This window comes from Anas platyrhynchos, chromosome 3, assembly GCF_047663525.1.
Source record: "Anas platyrhynchos isolate ZD024472 breed Pekin duck chromosome 3, IASCAAS_PekinDuck_T2T, whole genome shotgun sequence".
In the NCBI taxonomy this organism is placed as follows: domain Eukaryota; kingdom Metazoa; phylum Chordata; class Aves; order Anseriformes; family Anatidae; genus Anas; species Anas platyrhynchos.
The window spans coordinates 25,233,304-25,255,371 of record NC_092589.1 but is presented as its reverse complement, the minus strand read 5'-3'; the positions used below and the strand labels follow the sequence as shown (position 1 = coordinate 25,255,371).

Below are 22,068 nucleotides of genomic sequence, written 5' to 3'. Positions count from 1 at the left end.
ATGGTGACATCTCATCTGTTTTTCTGTATTACCATGAGACCTTTCTTGACGCAGATATCTTGTTCAACTTCCCTGATGTCCCACAGCACTACACAGCTTTTTTCTACAACCTCAGCAACTTATGTGGTTCTCTGATATCCCCTGACTGTTATCTGTCTCTCTTTGATCTTCCTAGCTGAATCACAACACCCTCTTACCATCACTCACCGTATCACCTGTGATCTTCACAGGCACTTCTGTCTCATTAATGGCTATTTCCACAGTTTTCAAAAGTTTGACTCAAAACATTTTCACTAATCTAAGAACGTAAACAATCATGCAGCCAAAAAGGACTTCATTATAAAGTAGCAGTTCAAGCATTCACTTTGTTTCTCGGACAACATTTTTTTTAAGAAAATACATATCTGTCTCAGTGAATTTTGAGAATAGGACATTGTCACAGCATTTGCAGAAGTGCATATCAGCAGTCTGAGCCTCTTCAATAAGTGACCAAGCAAGGTGTCAAAGGTTTTATATCATGATTAGCTTGCCCAGGGTGTAAATACCCTGCAGAGATGAAGACTGGCAACACTGTTGAAAATTTGATCTGTAATAGCAGTGCCTTTTCTTCTCTTTAATAAGGTGGATATTGCTGTTCAATGCAAATCAACCTAGTCATGTTTGTAAAGTACTTGAAGTATTTGGGTGACTGGTACTATAGGAATTTAGACTGTTGCTATTCTTATACATATATATTCTTAGACATCTTTACCCGTAAAAACTAATAAGACAATCTTGAGTTTGCTATAGTTTGGCAATTTTTACTTGCCTGCTAGTTGGCCTCAAAACCTGTTTGAGGTTCAAAGTTTTAAAATGGAAAAAAGAAACATTTTGAACTTTATGAAGCCGTGGAGTTGGCTTCATTCTGATATCACTCCTTTTGAAAATAGATGAGCAAGAAATAACGCTAATTACATTTCTTATTAGATATTCAAGTAGCAGCAGCAGCATCACCAGACTCATCTCTGTTGGTATTGTGTAAGCTAACTGTATCCATTTTACATGGATATCATTACAGAGTGAATATTCCTTCATAAAAATTCCAACTCTTGGCCATGTTTCTATACTTCAAATCTCTCCCAGTGCTTTGATTCCAGTAGGAATCCTAAAATAAGTTTAAGTAAGTTTGTACCTGTAGCTTGTCATGTGCAAACATGCACACTTGTTCCTGGTTTCTACTAATAAGGATTACAAAAAATGATACAGTGGTGCGTTAGTTTTATTTAGTTTCTGAGTCAACCATGCTTTTAGTTATTCCCAACATTAGACAGCATGTTTAACTGTGTAAGGGCTGCATTACTTTATTTCCTTTACTGCTTAAATTCTAAGGCAGTCAACAGTACTTCAAATATGGATTTATTACTACTTACATAACCACTGAACTGCAGGGAAAGGAGGATGAAAATGTTACTGAGTGCTGGGGTCAATTTCTCTTCACATGAAAGCACTGTTTAGCAGAAGAGGAAGAAACTGAACCTGGTGCCAGCTATTTTTGCACTAGCCAAGTCCTGTAATCAGAACTGCATGGGGACTGTGCTAACTTAACTCTGCAGTAGGGTAAGGTTAGCTTAAGCTTGTATATATATGCTTCCACAGGCCCCTGGTCCATCCCTTCCTTTCCCTTCCAGTTCCCCTCCTCAGCCTCTTCTTGGGCAAGTGTAGAAGCAATCTCAGCCAGGCGGACATCCTCAGGTGAGGTCTGTGATGGTCACTGTGTGACTGTTCTGCCAAACCTAATGCAGCGATGGATCCAAATTCAATCAAGGCATAGCTGGATATAGATCAGATTTTTATTTATCTATCTATTTATTTAAAAACTGAACTGGATCTGGCATCTTTTCAAACAGGGAAGTTTTCAGAGGAAGAGAAAAACAATATATATTGAATATAGATGATATTACTTTTGCATCAGGTAGATGTTTGGGTTTTATTTTCATTTCTTCCCAGTAGGAATTTCACTGGAGTGAAGGATTCCCCTGTGAGTGCTGGGAGGACTTGACTGGCTTCTTTCCAGATACAGGCTGTCATTTTAGTGTGGAGGCTGGAAAATAACCACGGAATAACTTAGGTTCAAACGGTCCTCCAGAGGTAATTTGGTTCAAATTCTGTTCCATCCAGCACTAATTAGATCAGACGGCTCTCTGATAATGCTTCTCAGGTAGATGGCCCATGGAGAAAATAAAGTCTTCATTTGAATTAGAAAAACATTTCTTAAACTTCTCATAAGCATAAGCCTCTCCTGAATCATTTGTCTCCTCAAGAATTTCCTGAGCACAGCACTTCTTCCCAGACTAGGGAACAACTAACCACCTCTAACAGATAGCAACAGCTCAAATTCTTCTGAGGGGAGGGAGTTAGAACTGATTATAATTTACTTGCTTGAAGTGCGAATATCCATTTCTCCGCCTTGGAAGAACTGCACTGCAGTGAGCAGCTAGATAAGCTTGCATAAGTACTTGCAGCCAGTTCTCACGACCATGTCCTGGAGGAAATGAGCATCACCTAGTAAGCAGAATATTTGGCTTTCCCTATCTTGCTTTGATACTACATTTCTTCTTTCTGTGATTTACCTAAATTTATGGTTCATACTTCTTAATTAAGAAATATTTTTTTCTCTCTCTCTCAAATGTAACTGTTTTTGGATCTTCTTTCATTGGAAAGTATACTCTGAGCTGTCTTTGATCTAGCACTGGGTAGTTGTCAGAAGCAGAGAACTGCTCTTTAAAGCAGGTTGAACATAGGCATTGCAAAATTAAGGCTTTTATTCATCTTGTTTTGTAGTTTGCCACATGGCTGATGTAATGGCATTACCTCTAGCAATGCTCGTTCTGCCTTTAGCCTCTGTACTGATACTGCTAACAATAAGTGAGAAATCTGTTTTTGTCAGCATCGTGTGACAACCAGCTCAAGTGATACGAGCTGCTGAACATATCTATGCTAGGCTCAGAATAATAATTTAAAGCAGGAAGTCTCCACATTCAAATAGCAGGAACATGTTAATCTGGACTAAATTTTTGTCCTTCAGCTTCAACTTTGTATGACATCTGTCCACTCTAAATAGCATTCAAATGAAAAAGAAGGGAAGATGTCCCTCATAACTGTACTTTCAGTCACCCTTTGAAAGGTGTTGGTTCACCCATAATGTGCAGCCTCTCTGAAATACGCATATCGTCTGTTCTCAGCATCCACAGTATTATGAAGCAGTTGGGAAAAGAAAGTGAAGAATAACTTATCCAAATGCAGCTAGAGGGGAGGGAGAAGTATTAGAGAGACCTGGATATAATTACCTGAGCTGGAGCTCAGCCAGGAAAATGCTGATCTAAAGAACAGGGAAGTCCTGACTCTGCACGAGGGATCCAGACAAATCTAAAAAAAAATAAAAATGCAATAACAGAAGTGGGATTTGAGCATCTGGGAAAATGTTTGAGAGAGTGAACGAATACGAACTAAGGCCTCTAGGGAGTGTTGTAGGAAACAAAAGGAGCAAGATCAAGAACAGAGGAATATAATGGTAACATACATGGCATTGGCTGTCTTATAATCAGTCAGTCCTACCTGGTAAAACTATCAGCATCCTGTGCATGATCTAAGAGAACTAAAGGCTTGGAGTTCGTTTAACCCTCTAGCCAAGCCAAACTACATGAACACAGATGAAAGAAAGGCAAGTTATCTCTGTTGTTCTCTTAAATAGCAATGAATAAGAACTGAGTCAGACATGATAAATATGGTAAGTTTTTAACACAGCACCAGGTTAATTAGCCATCATTAAAGGAAAGCTTGTGCAGGAAGAAGGATTTCTCTCTGCTGGGCTGTTCCCCGACTAAGGAGACCCGGTCTCAGACTGAAAGGATTTTACCCTTAATTCCACAGCCCTTAAAGGGTATTTATAGGGAAAGTGGTTCAGAGGACAAATGTTAAAGAAAAACAGGGGGAAGAAAAGGAGGGGGATGGATGAACTTGAGGAAATCCAAGCAGGGTAGCGTAAGGGATTTGAAGCTATGCATACTTCTCACTGGCAGTTTTATTTTGTTTTATTTTGTTTGCTTGATTTTGTTTGTTTGTTTTTGTTTTGTTTATTTTTTACTTTCTCTGATTTTTTTTTTCTCAGCTCATTTGTTTTATGCCAAGAGGCTTATTTGTCTTTCCTGGCTTATTTGTCGTGCATCTGGATTTAAATCAGTTCCTCCGAAGACTGCAATCTAAAAATTAAAGTTGGGATGGATTTTGACCTAATTTAAACAGTTATACATCTGATGAAGTAAAGCTTTGCCATTTTCTTCTACTGAACATAGTATTTTTGGGAATTGGTAGTTCTTTCATTATTTTTATCTGTTTGAATGTATTTTTTAACTTAATATTTTTTGCTTCCTTAGTATCACGTGTGCTTACTGTGCTTTAGAAGACAAATGTAAGCCAGGGTCACAGTGCAAGTTCAGACTCCATTCAGACCACAATGCTGTATTTCTCAGCACCTTGCAGGATTTGGCATTTCATTATTATTATTATTATTTTTAATTTATTTAGTTATTGAACACAGAGTGAGAACAGATTTATCTTGGTCACTATTCTAATATAACTGGCTTGGAATCTGAAAAATACATTTTGAAGACAGCTTTGCTTCTGATCTTAGGAAGAACACTGATGGGAATTAGTTAGGCACTGCTACTTGAAAAAAAAAGAGATAGATAATTAGAATCCAAGTTTTAATCATGCTGCCTTTGAAAGCAAAACAAAATCAGTAACAATCTGAAATCAAGTCCCTTGCTACTTTTCGCTTTAGTAAGAGGATGCTCAATTCTTACAAATGCCAAGAGCGTTTCTCAGAACTGAGAGAAGAGCTCCACTGAATTTTACTGCAGCAGCTACAGAAGTTGCTGCGCTGGGCTGCCCGCTCTGCTGCTCTGCTGGAGGTGACCACCATCCAAGCAATGCTGGCAGAAAAGACCTCAATTACGCCTCAGTTTCTTCACGAAAAGCCAGCTTGTCTACTTAAATTCACCTCAGTGGGATTTCACCTGCGTGTCACTAGCTGCAGTGCTGCCTGGCATGGTTTTCATTGTGAGCTGATACCAGCTAATGCAGTGCAGTATCTTCTGTGAGTGGCTTACTGATTTCAGATGAGCTCCTAGTGACAATCAGAACTGCTTTGCAACTAATTGGGTGCAGTGGTTTCATACTGATGGCTAGCTAAGCTCCACCACACTGTTCTCTCACCCCTCCTCCTCAAAAGAACGGGGGAAGAAAATAGGAGGAAAAAAGGCTCATAGGTTGATGCAAGGCATAGTTTATCATAGAGTCATGTCATAGAGTGACTTGGGTTGAAGGGGACCTTAAAGATCACCTTGTTCCAATCCCCTGCCATGTGCAGGGATGCCACCCACTAGACCAGGTTGCCCAGGGCCCCAACAACCTGGCCTTGAACACTTCCAGGGATGGGACATTAAATTTAATTAAAGGGAAAAAACAACAATAGCAAACAAAGAACAACACTCCCCCTGCCAAACAACAACAACAACCAAAAAATAATAATAACAAACAAATAAATAAATAATTATATAAAACAAGCAAAGACTGTGGAAGCAATTGCAGGAAATTATTCTTCCTATCAGCGAGTGATGTTCAGCTGCATTTTGGGGAGCATGGTCCCAATACACAGAGCGGTTGCTTGGGAGGACAGGCAGTATAATGAGAGACCCCTTCTTCTTCTTCCTCAGCTTTCATCATTTAATGTGATGCCATATGGCACAGAATATCCCTTTGGTGAGTTTAGGTCAGCGGCCCTGGCAATGTCCCTTCTCTGCACACCTCTTGCCCACCCCCAGCCTTCTGGCTTTAGGGAGGGTGTTGGAGAGACAGCCTTGATGCTGTGCCAGCACTGCTCAGCAATAGACAAAACATTGGTGGGATATCAATGCTGTCCTAGCGACAAGTGCAGAGCACAGCACTGTGTGGGTGATGTGGGGAAAGTTAACTCCATCCCAGCCAGCCCCAGCACGCAGCGCAGTAAGAGCAGGAGGGACAGAGGCTGAGCAACCAGTGGACACTCGCTTATAAAATCACTACTGAAATGGCAACGAATTACTCAAGTGGGATGAATAATGGGAGAAAAAGAGTTGTGCTTTTATGGTCAGATGTACAAGGCCCAAATGCCACATCGGTGGTGCTTAGGTCTTTTCTTATCTCTGAAGATATGAGAATTGTACTTGGCCTCAACTCAATCTACCACCTGCCACTAGAGCATGAAGCTATCATCAGCTTTACACATCTGGAGTTCAACACTGAGCTCCAGGCATGACAGCTCTACCTAACTGATGTTGCTTCTTGTCCTTTACTACAGCTGGAGGCCCAGTGCTTAGACATCTATTTTCTCAATATGTTATTCACCTTCCCTCTGACTACAAGCAAAATACATTTGCCCAGCAAACTGCTTGCAATTGCTCTGGGATCTGCTGAGCTCCTGCCTTTCTGGTGTGCTGTTGAAAATCAAATTATATAGGTTTAGCAACATAACTATAATTAGGGTCAATGGAAAACTGCGGGTAGGGTAATACTGTGGATTCTGCAATTTTTGCCATGTTGCTCCATAACAGGGCAAAACCCATTAATTTTATTGCTCCACAGTGCATTAACACTGTCAATAAAACATCCCCTGCTTCCTGCAGTGGAACTGGCCTTTCAGTGAGCACATTGCCAAGGCTGGCCTCAATTTACAGTAATCCGCAAGTGGGGCCCAACTGCGCTCCTCCTGAAGTCAGTGGCAAAGCTCCTATTCGCTTCAGCAGTAGCTGCCTGGGCAGGCCTAGGCACAGAAAATCAGGATGGATAAAGGAGATGATAGAGCAGAGCTGACGAGAAAAGAAGGCAGTTTATCGTGTTTCATTATAATCTCTGCAGTTATCACCTGATCTCATACTGATATTACCAGGAGGTTTATTCACAGATTAAAATTATGTTGTAACTAAAATTTAATCTGTATTTATTTTCTTTTTCTCCATCACACAAAGAAAATCGGTCCTCTAGGCTACTGCTACTTCTGGGCTCTTGAGTTCCTCCTCTTCCTCCTTCAATTTTCCTCATGTGCCCATGCACATCTTTCATCCATTTCCACTTCTTGCTTCTTGGAGTTCTTCATTCTCTACCCCTCTACTGTTCCAACTCCCAAAATAATTAGATGTCAACCAGCTAATTGCTGACTGTATTGTACCATTGCTGGCCCTTTCAGGCAGGAGAATACAACTCTTGTGATCATTCTTTCAGGATGTCAGCAAACTTGGGTAGATGTCATAAGACTGATGTCATAGTTGGAAGGCTGCCCAGAATCAGGTTAAAATTAAAAAAAAATCAAGTTTGAGCTCTTGTGACTGTAGAGGTGGTCTGAATACGTAATACAGGTTCAAATAATTACAAAGATAATGCAAGATCCAGGCTTCATGCCTTGTGACACAAGAGGGAAATAAAAATGGAAATGGAAAAGGAAAAAAAAAAAAGTGAGCTAATTGTGGGAAAGAAGTACAGAAACTGAGGTGGAAAGGAAAACAGGGATGGAGAAGGGGGAGAAATATAGAATGCTCCCATTCCTATGGAAAAAGGGTAAGGGTGAACTTAAACTAAATAAAAGAAATAAAATCCTAAGTAGTGAAGAAAAAACAAAGAAGGGTGACTAGTATGATAAGCCGGGGATTGTGGCTGAATTTAATTCTGGCACTGCAGAGAAAAGTTCCAGCTATTGAATTACAGTCTAGATTCTTTAGATTGCAGAGTTGTAAGTGAATAGATTGGCTCTCTTATGTGCTTACACAACACCCACTGACTTAGGGGCTATGACCACATGAATGCTTACCAATGCTAAGAATAAAAGGTTGAAGTAATTCCTATGCACCAGATGAGCTGGAGGAACCTCTGCATGAGGTGGCAGAAATAAAGACTGTATTAAAATGCAAGAGGTCAAAACAGATGAGCAATGGCTGCAAGGTCAACATCAAATCTGTCATTAATAATAGTTGTATATTATACATATATTAGGATATCATAGCTTTTTAAGGAAATTAAATTGATATCCTTTCACGTGTTACCAACATGTGTTTGTTTCATTAGATGGGTTGGAGTTCCAGATCCACAGACTGGAGCAGAGGTCCATGGAGGAGGCTGCGGCCCATGGAGAGCCCCCACAGGAGCAGGCCCCGGGCCGCAGCTGCAGCACGTGGAGAGGAGCCCCCGCAGGAGCAGGGGGTCTGGGGGGAGCTGCTGCCCAGCCGTGGGGGACCCGTGCTGGAGCAGTTTACTCCTGGGGGATGGATGGATGGACCCTGTGGGACAGAGCAATGTGGGAGCAGTGCTTGAAAAGCAGCAGCCCACATAGGATCAGTTCGGGAAGGACGGCATCCCGTGGGAGGGACCCCATGTGGAGCAGGAGCAGAGGGACCATGAAGGAGCAGCAGAGATGAAGCGTCAGGGACTGACTGCAGCCCCCATTCCCCGTTCCTCTGCACCACATGGGAGGCAGAAGAGGGTGGACGGGGAGGAAAGTGTTTTTAGTTTGCTTTTAGTTTCTCACTGCTTTAGTCTGCTAGTGATAGGCAAATTAATTTCCCTATGCTGAGTCTGTTTTGCCCTTGACAATAATTGTTGAGTGACCTCCCTGTCCTTATCTCAACCTGTGAGCCCTTCTTTTTCTTTTCATCTTATTTTCTCCCCCTTTTCCTTTGAGGACAGGGAGTGAGAGACCAGCTGTGATGGGGTTTGGCTTCCCAGCAGGATAAAACCAGCACAGTGTTGGTTCTAGTTTCCCTTACTCCCTGGTACCTTGCCACAGGGATGCCCCCCATATTTTCCTACACAGTTCTTCATCACATAACACAAGTTTAATCTGAGCATGTCCATTCTTGACTGAACAAATGCAAAACAATTTTCAGAAGTTTCAGAAGGCTTGTTCTACGAACAGCAAAAGGTAACTCCTTGATATCATCATTCATGATACCGTCTTCATTTTTTTAGCATACAGATATTCTAGGATTTAAAAATAATAATACTAAAAAAGGCTGTAAACTTTTTAAGACAAAATAAAATGGTATGCTTTTCTCCTGACTGGGTTACTTTGGCTAGAGTTTTCCAAAAGTACTGAGGTGAGATAAATACCCCAAATGGTAAATTTCAGCCATCACAGTTGATACTTGCCAGTGTTCTAAGTAGCTGAAAGCAGCGACTTAAATGGAAAGCGTAAAAACCTCAGCTACAGGAAGCCTCATGTTCACTATCCATAATATCACAACATACTTTATAAAAAAGCTGCATTTACTTTACAAATCCCAGACGAAGACTTCAGTTCACCTTAAACATGTTCACTTTCTCAGCCTTCTTGTGAGGGTGAAATTACCATCAGGCATGCAGAGGCAGTGGCACGGAGGATTTGGAGAATGCATTCAGAGTCCCCCAGGAGAAATGAGGAGTACCAGGCCCTGCATTATCTTCAATGCAAGTCTTATGCTTAATACCATAATTCTCTCTTTGTGGTGCCAACTGATTTAATGAATTAGCAGTAACTGAAGTATAGTGTGTGCCTTACAGTTGTGCCAGGGAATGCAGTCATCCACCAGTGAGGTTGTCTTGTGATATACATTGCCCATACACACACAGTTCTTTTCCCAAACACTTTCATAATCCAGGATTCTTTTTACTGTTTTATCAGCTATGCTAACAATTAATTCACATACAACAGAGCCCAACCTATTTAAAGATCCTTAAACTTGCAGGATCATGGCTTAAAAGATTAAGTTAAAATTTAACTCATACCAGTTTTTGCTGAATTCACATCACCAACTTATTTATCATTTAACATGTGACTGTGACTGTCTTTGATTTACATATAAACAGAAGACTTTTTTTTTTTTTTTCCCTAGCTATCCTGATGTCCTGAGGCTATGCATGTGTACATAGACTGTATGTAAAGGAAAGGAGCTCTGTTTTCCAAGTGCAGAAAGGAAATGATTCTGACTTGAAGCATACGTCATCAGCATTGGCATCCCTTGCCCTTTGTTTCCAAACATGGTAAAGAGCAATAAAGCTGTTTGTGGGTTATAACATGACATCACGTAAGAAGACACAGTTCTAATCTTTTTTATGCATATATGTATATAACAATCTCAGTGTGGGCATCCAAAGAATTAAGGGTTATGAAATACCAGGCAACAGCAATGTATAAAAGGTAAATGACACATAGCAAAGGAATCTCCTTTCAAATCACATAGCACATGAAACCGTTCTGGTCTGTGACAAGTACACCACTAGATTTTTTCCATGTTTATCCAAAGTAGCTTAGTAAGCATATCATGCATTCCATTCACTGAGTCTGTGTACAAAAATACAGAGTATGATGACCCCAAGCAATGTCTGTAGTGCCAGTAAGCTTGTCAAAAAGGGGGACTGGCTGCAAACTGTTTATTTTAATTATTTTTTATAACAGAGGTGATAGAAATAGCTCCTATTCAAGTACAGCTATTCAACTGTTATTTCAGTGCAGTTATGCCTGTGCAACTTTGTTATAAAAAGAGGTAAGAGCTATGCACATCACATGTTCTGTGAGCTAACGAGACTTCAGGAAAGGTTGTCAAGAATGGCACAAGGCAGATCTATTATTTTCAATTTAGAACCAATGCATTTACCTTTTCTGTTTGCTAAAAAGGGCAGTTTCAGTTTTCTTTTTTTCTTTTTTCTTTTTTTTTTTTTTCTGGTGACTGAAAGGAAAAAAAAAAAAAGTAATGCAAGATTCAGGCTTCCTTCTGTCCCATATGTCTTAAGCGTACAAAGCTTTTTTTAGAGAATAGCTTTCTTTCAGGGCAAACTAGTTCTTACTAAAAATAATTCTTATGAGATCAGATAAAATGAGAGGCATGTTGCTGGCAGATACGGGTCCCTTATTTACGAAGAAATAAGGCTAACTCAGCCTAATCCAGGCCTATGATACAAGGAGGTTGCTGAAGAACCTTCCCTGTTGCCCAGGACCTTGGTTGAGAGCCCGAGAGCTATTTTGGTTGCTTTTGTCTACCAGCATTGGAGATGTAAAACAGAAAGAAAGGGCCAGTACAAACACCTCCCCCAGCCTGCCCTAGCCTGTGGGATTGGCCGCAGAGACAAGCACAGCCACATCCTAGAGATTTCCAAAAGGCACAGGGATGATCTGCATACCCAGTTCGGATTCCTGAGCCTTTTGCAGATTGCTGTGAATTCACTTTAACATGGTATGTCTCTGTACCTCCCTAATGTGATATACAACAACAAAACACAATATAATCCCTTAGATTAGTTAAACCTACCTGGATGTGCATCTGTTTCATTTTAAAAATTCAGTTGCCACTACAGCAGAGCTGGAAATACGGTAAAGACTGTCTACCTTCATGGAGGTCATTTTCCCTCCAGTAGGTCTTGGGGTTGCATGGTGCATGAAAGCCAAATTGAGATGGCTTTGTAGTGTTAGTGTCCTCTAGACTTTGGACTTCAAGGTTCTGTCTCCCCTTCCTTCATAGAAATGTCTTTGCTCAAGTCTTTAATATTGAACAGTGCCAGATTCCCTCTAATTTCTGGCCTTGTGTAATATTTTCAATATTCTTAGTCTGTTATTGTGTAGACCTCAAGCCCCTGAGACAAGGCTTGTATCATATATATAACAAAATGCTCAGTAATTATTTATGATTTTTTGTGGGACGGGATTGCAGCATTTATATACATTATTTAATAACAGATATGGACCACAGTTGTTAAGCAGACAGAAAGATCCATCTTGTCAGGAGGACTGAAGGTGATGTCTCAGCTTGCACGAGTTGTCAGATAACTACATCTGCACACAAACATACTGCACATGTACGTTCAAATGAAGTTAAAGCATACTAGTCACCTTTTATTTGATTAAATATTTGTTCATGCAAAGCATTCTGGATTGCTTATCCATGTAATTACTGGAATGGCATCAAACTACCTTACTTGTTATTGTGTGGTCTGTTTTTGCATGTAGTATTCTTTGCTCTTCATAAAAGAGCGAAACAGAAAGGTTTGAAAATGGTTAGGATCTTTTCCCCCAAATAAAGTATTTCCTTATAAAGAATTCATTGACTTACTGCATTAGAAAACTATCCCATGATCAGGTTAATTTTATTTTTGAACTGGAAGATGAATCCCAGAATCCAGTTGTTCATTTGTAATTCAGCACTAAGCTTAAGAAACAAGAGCAGAAAATGCATAGTTGTAAATCATGCTAGCAGCCACAGAACAATATAATGCTGAGCAGCCATTTTAGGTCTTCGGTTTCTTTATACCCTTTCCACATAATGAAGCCTGCTAAATGAATCCTTATGGGAATCATTCATGAACTTTGTGTTTTCTACATGAAATTCCATGTACAAGAGATTAATTTTGCAAAATAAATGGCCTGTATTCTATAAGAATTAGTTCAAGGTACTTTTTTATTGTTTGCTAGATGTAACAATAGCATTATCCTCTTAAAAAAATGTAAACTCATTCTCCCTGGGGGGGGGAAAAAAAAAAAAAAAAAAAAAAAAACAGAGAGAGAGAAATATATTTCAGTGGGATTATTTCAATCAGAAAGTCAGAAGGAATAAAGATGGCAAACACAATTCCTGGTGTATCATATTCGGAAGGATTCTGAGGTCATTTATAGCTGGATATGTGGAACATATCCTACCTTCTTCTCTATTACAGAAATTGCTGAAAGAAACAAACTGTTGCTGTTTCATTTCAGTCTTCAAAGTGAAGCTCTAGCAGTAGATTAAGTAGATGCTCTGCCTAATAAATGTGTGTAATTCTAGCACACTTCTTTTCTAATGCTCTGTTGATGAAATTACCACTTCCTTTCTCCCCAAAATTTGCTTGTGGATAGATATATTATTTTTCTCAGTGAGAAATAATCCAGGTGTCCAATCAACCCAAAGGTTGTGCATTCATTATTTCTATTTAAGTCAATTAGAACAGAGCAGATGCCTCTTCTATTTGATGACTTGCTTCCAGAGAAAGATTAGAGAATTAATTAAAATATACAATCTAATTGAACTGAAATCATAAGATTTTGTTTCTAGGAAACAACTTACAAGTATAAATGAGTCTAGAGTTGTGCATTTATGTCTAAGTATAGAATGTATCATTTCAACCCGCTACACCAAACTTTGAATCTGATGTTCGTTTTCAGACTGCTAGTCTAATTTAGTTTCAGAATGGAGAGTACAGCTTAAGATTCCAAGCACCCAGAGACCTGGATGGGGGCGTAGAAGGGTGACATGTGATTTTTGTTTCAGTTAATTTTAGATTTATTTCTGTTTGTGAGATCAGTTGTCTATTTCTAAAAGTGTTTTCATTTTGGCAGACTCCTCAACTGAAAGACTTATTTCAAGATATTTCCTGTTGAGTAACTGATGGTGCTGCTGCTGAGAGGTAAGGGAAGACATACAATGCTGAAGGGAACGTATGGTATTGTCGTAGTAATGACAGGCATGAAACGGGAGTGCCAAGATCATAGAATCATAGAATGGTTTGGGTTGGAAGGGACCCTCAGCCTGCTGGTCACACTTCTTTTGATGCAGCCCAGGGTATGGTTGGCTTTCTGGGCTGCAAGTGCACATTGCCAGCTCATGCTGAATTTTTCACCAAGCAACACCCCAAGTCCTTCCACTCAGGGCCACTCTCAATTCATTCTTTGCCCAGCCTGTATTTGTGCTTGGGATTGCCCTGGCCCAGAAATAAGATCTTTCACTTCTCCTTGTTGAACTTTGTGAGATTTGCACAGGCCCACTCTCAAGCTTGTCAAGGTCTCTCTCTGGATGACATATCTTCCCTCTAGTGTGTTGACTGTACCATACAGCTTGGTGTCAAACTTGCTGAGGGTGCACTCAGTCTCACTGTCCATGTTGCCAACAAAGCTGTTAAACAGTGTTGGTCCCTGTACCAAGCCCTGTGGACCCCACTCTTCACTGGTCTCCACATGGACATCGAACCATTGACCACAAGTCTTTGACTGCAACCACCCAGCCAATTCCTTATACATTGAGTGGCCCACCCATCAAAACCACGTCTCTCCAATTTAGAGATAAGGATGTTGAGCAAGACAGCGTCAAATGCTTTGCACAAGTGCAGGTAGATGATGTCAGTTGCTCTTCCCTTAGCCACCAATGCTGTAACCCTGCCATAGAAGGCCACCAAATATGTCAGGCATGGTCTGCCCTTAGTGAAGCCCTGTTGGCTGTCACCAGTCACCTCTTTACTTTCCATGTGCCTTAGCACAGTTTCTAGGAGTATCTGCTTCATGAGCTTGCTGGGTGCAGAAGCAAGAGTGACTGGCCTGTAGTTCCCTAGGTCTTCCTTTTAAAATTAAAAAAAAAAAAGGGGGAATTATGTTTCCCTTCTTTCAGTCAATGGGAACTTCACTGGACTGCAGTGACGTCTCAAATATGATGGGCAGGGGCTTAGCAACTTCATCTGCCAATTTGCTCAGGATCCATGGATGTATCTCATCAGGTCCATGGACTTGTGCACCTTTGGGTTCCTCATCTGGTCTCAAACCTGTCTCCTACAGTGGGCGTTTCTTCATTCTCCCAGTCCCTGCCTTTGCCTTCTGTCACTTGGGTGGTCTGGCTGGAGCACTTGCTGGTGAAGACTAAGGCAAAAAAGTCATTGAATACCTCAGCCTTCTCCATATCCTGGGTAAGCAGGTCTCCCATTTCCTTCTGGAGATGGTCTCCCATTTCCTTATGTAAGCTCCTCATCCATCCCCATGCAGAGCTGCAGGCACTCCAGCTGCTCACTGACATAGAGGACAGCACCTCCTCCTCACTTCCCCTGCCTGTCCTTCCTGAAGAGCCTGTGTCCTTCATTCCAACACTCCAGTCATGGGATCCATCCCAACACATCTTGGTAATGCCAGTGAGGTCATGGCCCTGGAGGTGTGCGTACATCTCTAACTCCTCTTGCTTATTGCCCATGTTATATGTGTTAGCATAGAGGCATTTTAGTTGGGCCCGTAGTGAAGCTGCCTTACTGCCTGCAGTGGGTGGAACTCCTTTGTGCTGCTCTTCAGGTGCTCTCCTGCTGACCCGTGACCCTCCTCCAGGACTGGGCATCTATTGCTGATACTGGCTTCAAAGTGGGAGGAGTGGGATGGATTGAAGTTCCCCTGGAATCCCTACTGTAAAGCTGTGTTCACCAGCGTGGCACGCCTATGACCAAAGATGCTCTTCCCCTTCTCTTGCAGATGGACACCATCAGCCTCCAGCAGACCAGGTTTCTCAATTCGAGTCTCATCGTCTAAGTAATTGAACTCCTGGCTGTGGCACCAGTCTTGTACCCATTTGTTGATTTGCCAGATTCAAAAGGCTCTTTCAAACCCCCTTCCTTTGACTGGGAGGAATGTTGAAAAGCTACCTGCACTCCCGGGTCCCTTACTGCTGCTCCTGGAGCTGTGTAATCCTTCTTGATGCTCCTCAGGCTGCTCCTGGTTGTATCAGCAGTACCCATGTGAAACAACAGCAGGAGCAGACCTTTCCTCCCATCTCAGAGCAGCCTAACAAGCAGTGCTGGGAGAGAACGCAGCATACAGTATTATCAGATCTATCTCTCCAGCTTATTGTGTGAGCTCTGTTGCCATGTATTCTGAATGAGGATTGTAATTTGTATTTATGTGATCATAGGTTCTAATCCTTCCCCTTTTATATATACAAAATTCCCAGTCAAACTTTGCAAATGATCTATGTTTGGTTAACACAGAGTTTCTTCATCGTTCATTTCCACTGTGCTAAAGACACCAGCAGGATTTTGTATGATACTCCCATTTGGACAAAGCCGTGGCAAAGTGAGATGGTGGCAAAAGTTCTCTCCTTTAAGGTGAATATTCAGAAATCTTGGCATTTTGACAAATTCTGTTGTAGCATCTGGAAGACCACTCCTCCCAACCAAGCATTCTTTTGTCTTCCTTTACTAATGATCACTGCTGTGCAATTACTCTAGTTTCTGCTCCCATCTGAAACTCCTGGCCAATTTCACAGCTGTAATGATAAATTTAATATTAAATAAATAGTTTTTTTTGTTTTTTTTTTTTTTTTTTTTTTTATAGTAACAGAATAAAAGACAATGAATGAGATACAACATTGGACAGTTAAGATGAAACTTGGTTTTATTGTGTTGTGGATGTTCTGCTTTTAATTTAAGTCCTTTGAATACATTTACACCAGCCTTTTCCTGGTGCTTACAGGTTCTTCATGTAGTTGCTGTAAAGAATGTGGTAACTGGATGGAAATCATCAGACAAGTGAGCTCAGAATCTCAGGAGAGTATGCCCACAGAACTTGGAAGGTAAAAACGAGGTTATGGAAAGTTCTTAGCTTTTGAGGAAAACCTCTTGCAAAGTATTTAACGAATGCACATAGTCGGATATAGGAACAGAAACATGCTTGTGGCTACTTGAGAGCTGTCAGAAACCAGTAAGATGTGTGAAAGGTGAAATTTGAGAGAAAAATGTTTGTGAAGTTCAGCAGTTTTGTGAATTGCAGTTAACTTCACAAAATTCTTAGAGGATGGATAAAAACTCCAGGGCAGTCTCTTGTGTGCTTATTTAATGTAATTAATTAATGCATTTTCAAACCACTTTTTTTTTTTTTTTTTTTTTTTTTTTCTGTGCAGAGGGATTTTAATTATAGCATAAGGATCATATGTAATTGATGTAAGAGATGTTCACATAAATGGAAATCTGAGCTGCTATGTTTGAAACTAAAGGAAAGAAGAAGTGCCCTACTGGAAGATGGGAGCTTATGTGGGTCAATTTAATCTGAGTAGTGTGTGCTAAAGGTCTGGCTCATTCAGAAAACTCAGATACTGCCTATAACATGTAAAACAGCCTCATGTTGTCATGGGTGAGACCGTAAGGTAGAGATAATGAGGCTAATTTCCTTGTTTTTATGAGGTCAGATATCTATTAAGAAAATAACTTGAAAACACTACAAATCAAAGCTTTACAGAGTAAATCACTCAAATGCTCAAGCAGAAGTCCCATGTCTGAGACCCTCCTGCAGTATGTACTCACTTGGTCTTCCAGAAAAAAACAGAAAACAAAAACCACTTCAGACTTTCCTCAGGGATCCAGATGCAAGTGGAGGGAAGAACACCTCTTACTTAGTTAACATATGAACGGAACCAGTAATACGTTTTCTAGGGTAAAATATCATAGTCCTCTGTAAAAGTTGCTGGCAAGGGTTCCAAAACATCACTTTTAGTCTCATTTCCTGTAGGTTTCAAGGCATCACCTCTAACTTTGATGTGGTATGATCTGATTCATGTATAAAATCCTTGTACAATTCCTTGGGCTAGTAGGTCTTTGTTTTAGCTAGTTCCTGTTCCTTCCCAAGCACAGACTGCAGCAGCTTCCAGCCTGCTCTAAGCTACCACGAGCCACAAAGATCATTTTAGAGCAGCAATCAGACTAAACAATGTTTTTTGTCAAATGAAGCTTGTAATGTGTTTCTTTTTAAACTTCTTCTGAGCTTCCATGGTGAAGTTAAGAGAAGAAGGGATGATGTATAGCAACTATAATGGAATAAATAGCTGGCCTTTTTTTTTTTTTTTTAATTTTAAAAGCTAAATTAAAACAATAAATTCAAAGCTCACCTGTACAAAGACAGACTGACTTTGGTATTATATTTCTTCTAGAATCAATCTCTGAAACAGTATCATGTTCTTTCTTGAAAAGAATACAGCCCATGCGTATGTAGATCTATATCTTGTTCTTTTCATGGCAAAAAGACAGATTAATTCCTACTGGATTTTGTAATTTTTAACATCGTAGTCTCATCACCTTTTTCTAAAGTAACCTAAAGTAACGTTTCTTTTCCTGATCATGTTACCAGTCATTACTTCAAGGATCATGCAAGGATTTCCCTTGCTGCTGGGCCCTTGCAAATCTTGCATTGCTTCTTATTCAGTTCTGCACCTCTTCTGAAAAGGCTTCTCACCTTGTTGTTTTTTTGTTTTTGTTTTTGTTTTTGTTTTTTTTTTTAAATACCATACCTATCAGATGCTAATGGTTATGGTTGCTACTGACTTAGAGTGGTTCTAAAACATGAACAGGTAAGAGATGGAAGGCTTTTTATTTCTTTGCAGATAAGCCAATATCCTAGTCGTAAAGTTGTTTTAATAATAATAATTTCAAACATTACAAAGCTGGCACTTCCCCTCCACCCACTGGTGTAGTCACAGCAGAATGAATGGTTCATTGTTATAAGAATCATTTCACTGCACAAGGCAACCTCTATTTGCAATTAGAGGGTTAGAAATGTTCAGCCAATCATGACAATTAAATAAAATGATTGTCTGAGCATCCCTTAGAGCTTTGTTATAAATCAGCCTTTCTTCACACAGTTGGTGCTACCTGCATTTTATTATATACCCACAGAGTCTTTTAGAGTAACAACAACCCTAGTAGAAATAGTCAAGTGAAATGTGATTTCTGTTTGCATATTCAGAGCAAGGAGCAGCTGGCTGCACCTTGAGTAGAGATTGGGTTTATGCAACGAGGACTTGGAACACGGGAGGGAGCTTAGAACAAAGACACAAAATAACAGCGGAGGCTTTCAAGAAACTGAGTTATAAGAACTTTGACAAATCTTATTTAGTGACATGGAGTAGTTGATGTTTTAGGAACAACTGATGTCTGAAGGAGACCAAGATAAAATTTACAACTATTAAGAAAATAATATGGGGAAGGTTGAATTTATCTAAGCATAACAGAGATAAATAAGGAAAGTTTTACAAGAAAGAACTTCCTGACAGTGAAATGTATTTCAGATAGCATGAGGTTGGTTTTTAACCAAAACTCTGGAAACAATCTAGTGGGGGAGGTCCTTTTACTGGGAGTTTTCTACCTCAGTTTATTTATTTTGATGTTCTCCAGAAGAAGAGTGATGTTTTCTTACCAGGCAGTTAGGAACCCCAGCATTCAGCAAGTGTTTGAAAAAGGCCATATTCCTATGAAAAACATTATTATTTTTTTGAATGTGGACTCTCTACTCTCTACTTTCTAGTGAATGTTATGCTCAGAAAGTGGTGAATTGACCACACTGACTACATTCCTGACGGTACCATGCCAGTCAGTGGCAAACACTCAGTATGAGTGGTTTAGAAAAAAAACACTGTGAAATAGGAAAGAGGATAAGATTGTTCTGTTCTCTCTAAGTCTGGAATGAGCAGGAAAACTTCCATCACTGTCTATGTGATTGTATTTCTGAAACATGGAAGCTAAACTAACAGAGGAAGTGCAGAATTAAATACTCAACGGAGACCGTGATTACTGTTGATACTGATGCATAGTCCTTCGAAGTGTGACTTAGGACCAGTTGCAAGGAATTCCTTCACACTGATTTCAAAGAGCATATCTTAGTTTTGAAATTGCTGCTTACTAGCTATAGTAATAATAATGGCATGTGTTAGTGTTATAATCTCTTAAGAGCTCATTTCTTCACATGTCTTTTTATAGAAACATTAATTCATTTGGCAAACATTTTTGCGATGTTCTTTCTAAAATACTGAAGAAGAATATTTTTGCAACTGCTGCTTTGTATATTTTGGGTCTCATGCATGATTTATCACTTACTAAATTTGAAATCCAAATTATGGAGTTGGCTATGGCCATTGCCAGAAAGCAAAATCTGCAGTGCTGGAAAGGAGTTAAAGAGGTTATCATCATCTTACTAAGTTTCTACCTTTCTTGGAACAATATTTGTTCCAGCTTTGAAGTCAACAAATGCTAACTCACAATAGCAAAAGTTGTCATTCGTCTATAATCAGGACATTATATTTGTTTCAAGTTATTCCAACTTCGCAGTCAGTGGAAATCAACAAGCTATAGTAAAAACGTTGTCATTCATCTATAACTGGGACAGTAATTTTATCGTAAGTTATTCCAACTTTGCAGTGAATGGAAACTAACCAGCAATAGTAAGTGTGTTGTCAGTCATCTAAAATAGAAGGGAGGAGAAAGGAGAAAGATGGTTAGAAGACAGAACACATTTGTAACAGAGTCAGAGCAAAATAATTCCAGTGTTGTGATGCGTTTTGCAATTGAGCTTTTTTTTTGCTTGCTTGTTTGTTTGTTGAAGATAAATTGCAAAGTACTTAACATCGGCAAAATTTGGTCCCGGCTTCCAACTGAAAGTCTGCACCACCTCCTTTGGCTTCTGCCCAACTAAACTTTGACAAAAGGAAGAGGTACAGTGCAGTAAACAATGCTCTGGTAAAGTCAAATCGCTGCTGGTGTTGGGGCCAAGAAGCAAGATAAGCAGCTGTTTGCAGGGCTCAGGGCTGTTTCAGCTATAATGCAGCAGATAACTAATACAAGGCAACAGAGCCAAGTATTAAAGCTAGCTTGGATACGAAGGGCTGCAGTGTAGGCATCTCTTTAAGAGTAATAACTCTTTTAAGAAAGAAGTCTTTTTTTTTTTTTTTTTTTTCCCAAATGCTACAAGTGCATTGTAGGCACTTAACAATTATTAATAATAGCTAATTAATAATGGCTCAAATCCATGGCTGTAGTTAAGGAACGTAAAGCATAACTCATACAGAGTAGTAAGATGACTCAAAACCATCTTAACCAAATCCTGGGCCAGCTTTGTGCCTGGACTTTACTCCAGCATAAGATACAGCAGCAGAGTACAATTTGTTCTGAGACATTAGCAAGGGAGAGCAAAGAATGTAATGAATAAATTTTATTGGTAATGCATAACAAGAATGCAGACTGGTGGCAAATAAGACCGTTAGGGGATAAGAGCAGAAAATTAGATGGAGGAAGATGAGATTGGTCTATCGCAGTGGTCCTAAATCAAAATGTCACCTCAGAAACTACAAAAGTCAGCAGCAGAGAGGAGGTGAGTGAAAGACAAGGGTCAAAACAACAATCATACTTTATCTGAATGTCAGAAAAGCATTTCTATGCATTGATTTACATTTGATTGTACTTATACAAAAAGAGACTTCAGCCCTCACCGAATCACCTACAGCACAATACAAATTCTTTTCGTAATAATTCGGGAGGGGAGGGGGAAGGGGGAAGCAATCCAATTTTATTCAAGGAATTTTTGCTTAAGTATTTCAGTCTACTGGGAACAGACTGAAAGAAACATACCATACTCCAGCCTCACATCTACAGAGGTTTATGGTTAGATTTTATGATGCTATTTGACACTATGAGGAACACTTTTAGGAACTTTGGTGGAAAGACACTGTGGAAAGCTTCGGCTGTTATTTTTTTTCCTCTTCAGTCATGCTTGATGGAAGATCTATAAATTGTTTACTTGTATAATGAGGAGCAGGGTCTGCTGGCAGTAAGACTGAGATTCGCATTTAGGACTCAGAAGACTATGTTTGATAGTAAAGGATTTACTTCTTTTTCTGGTGATGTTACTTTGCCTTTTTTTTTTTTTTCTTTTTTACAATGAAACAAAAATAGTGTTCCATTACGAAAAGACGTTGCTGACTACTGCTGTAGTTATCTGCTGACTCATCCCAGTAATTATAATTGTTTTAGCATTCTTAACGAGTTTTTGAGATAGTTTACCCTTCTTCCCCTAGAAGATGGTTGAGAAATACTGCATAATTTCATAAATAAAGCTAAAGAGTCTTTGGTTAAAACACCCTGAATGGTGCGCTACGCAACACTTCAGCAGTCAGCTGACTCATGGCAACCTGAAATCAAAAATTACTTGGGAGTGAGGTAAAGAAAGGACGAAAAGAATTACAGTACATTTTAACTATCTTTATAATAGTCTGATCCTCATCTTGTTCAAATCCATGGAGTTGGTATAGACGTCATCTCTGTGTCTGGTTGAGAGCAAAATATATATTTATAAATTAGATTAACATAATCAGTGATGAAAATAATATATTAAATTACATAACTGACTTCTGTTTTGATAATCTCAGATGTTAGCAGGAGTGTACTGACAGAGCCATTTTCTTTTGGTCCACCATTTATTTTTGGAAATCCTGCCACTAT

General features: G+C 39.7%; 1 protein-coding gene and 1 long non-coding RNA gene across 13 annotated transcripts in view; one reads left to right on the top strand and one right to left on the bottom strand.

Annotated features, from left to right (window-relative positions):
- Window positions 1-1,949: 1,949 nt before the first annotated feature.
- LOC119716300 (uncharacterized) lies at window positions 1,950-3,720 on the bottom strand. Its single transcript, XR_005264112.2, has 3 exons — window positions 3,595-3,720; window positions 3,327-3,405; window positions 1,950-2,080 (listed from the first exon to the last, which is right to left on the bottom strand). It is a non-coding gene; the product is annotated as an uncharacterized lncRNA (long non-coding RNA).
- ENAH (ENAH actin regulator) overlaps window positions 2,392-22,068 on the top strand; it is a 111,017-nt gene continuing 91,340 nt past the window's right edge. The window contains exons 1-7 of one of the 12 annotated variants that reach the window (XM_072035548.1): window positions 2,392-2,544; window positions 9,936-10,083; window positions 13,406-13,473; window positions 14,612-14,739; window positions 14,816-14,949; window positions 15,113-15,915; window positions 16,283-16,382. In XM_072035548.1, coding sequence (XP_071891649.1) covers window positions 16,321-16,382 — 62 coding nt within the window. In that variant the 5' untranslated portion in view covers window positions 2,392-2,544; window positions 9,936-10,083; window positions 13,406-13,473; ... (2 more) ...; window positions 15,113-15,915; window positions 16,283-16,320. Of the gene's footprint in view, window positions 2,545-9,935; window positions 10,084-13,405; window positions 13,474-14,611; window positions 14,740-14,815; window positions 15,916-16,282; window positions 16,383-22,068 lie in introns of all 12 variants that reach the window. The other 11 variants (XM_072035549.1, XM_072035557.1, XM_072035547.1 and 8 more) reach the window with 11 other exon arrangements.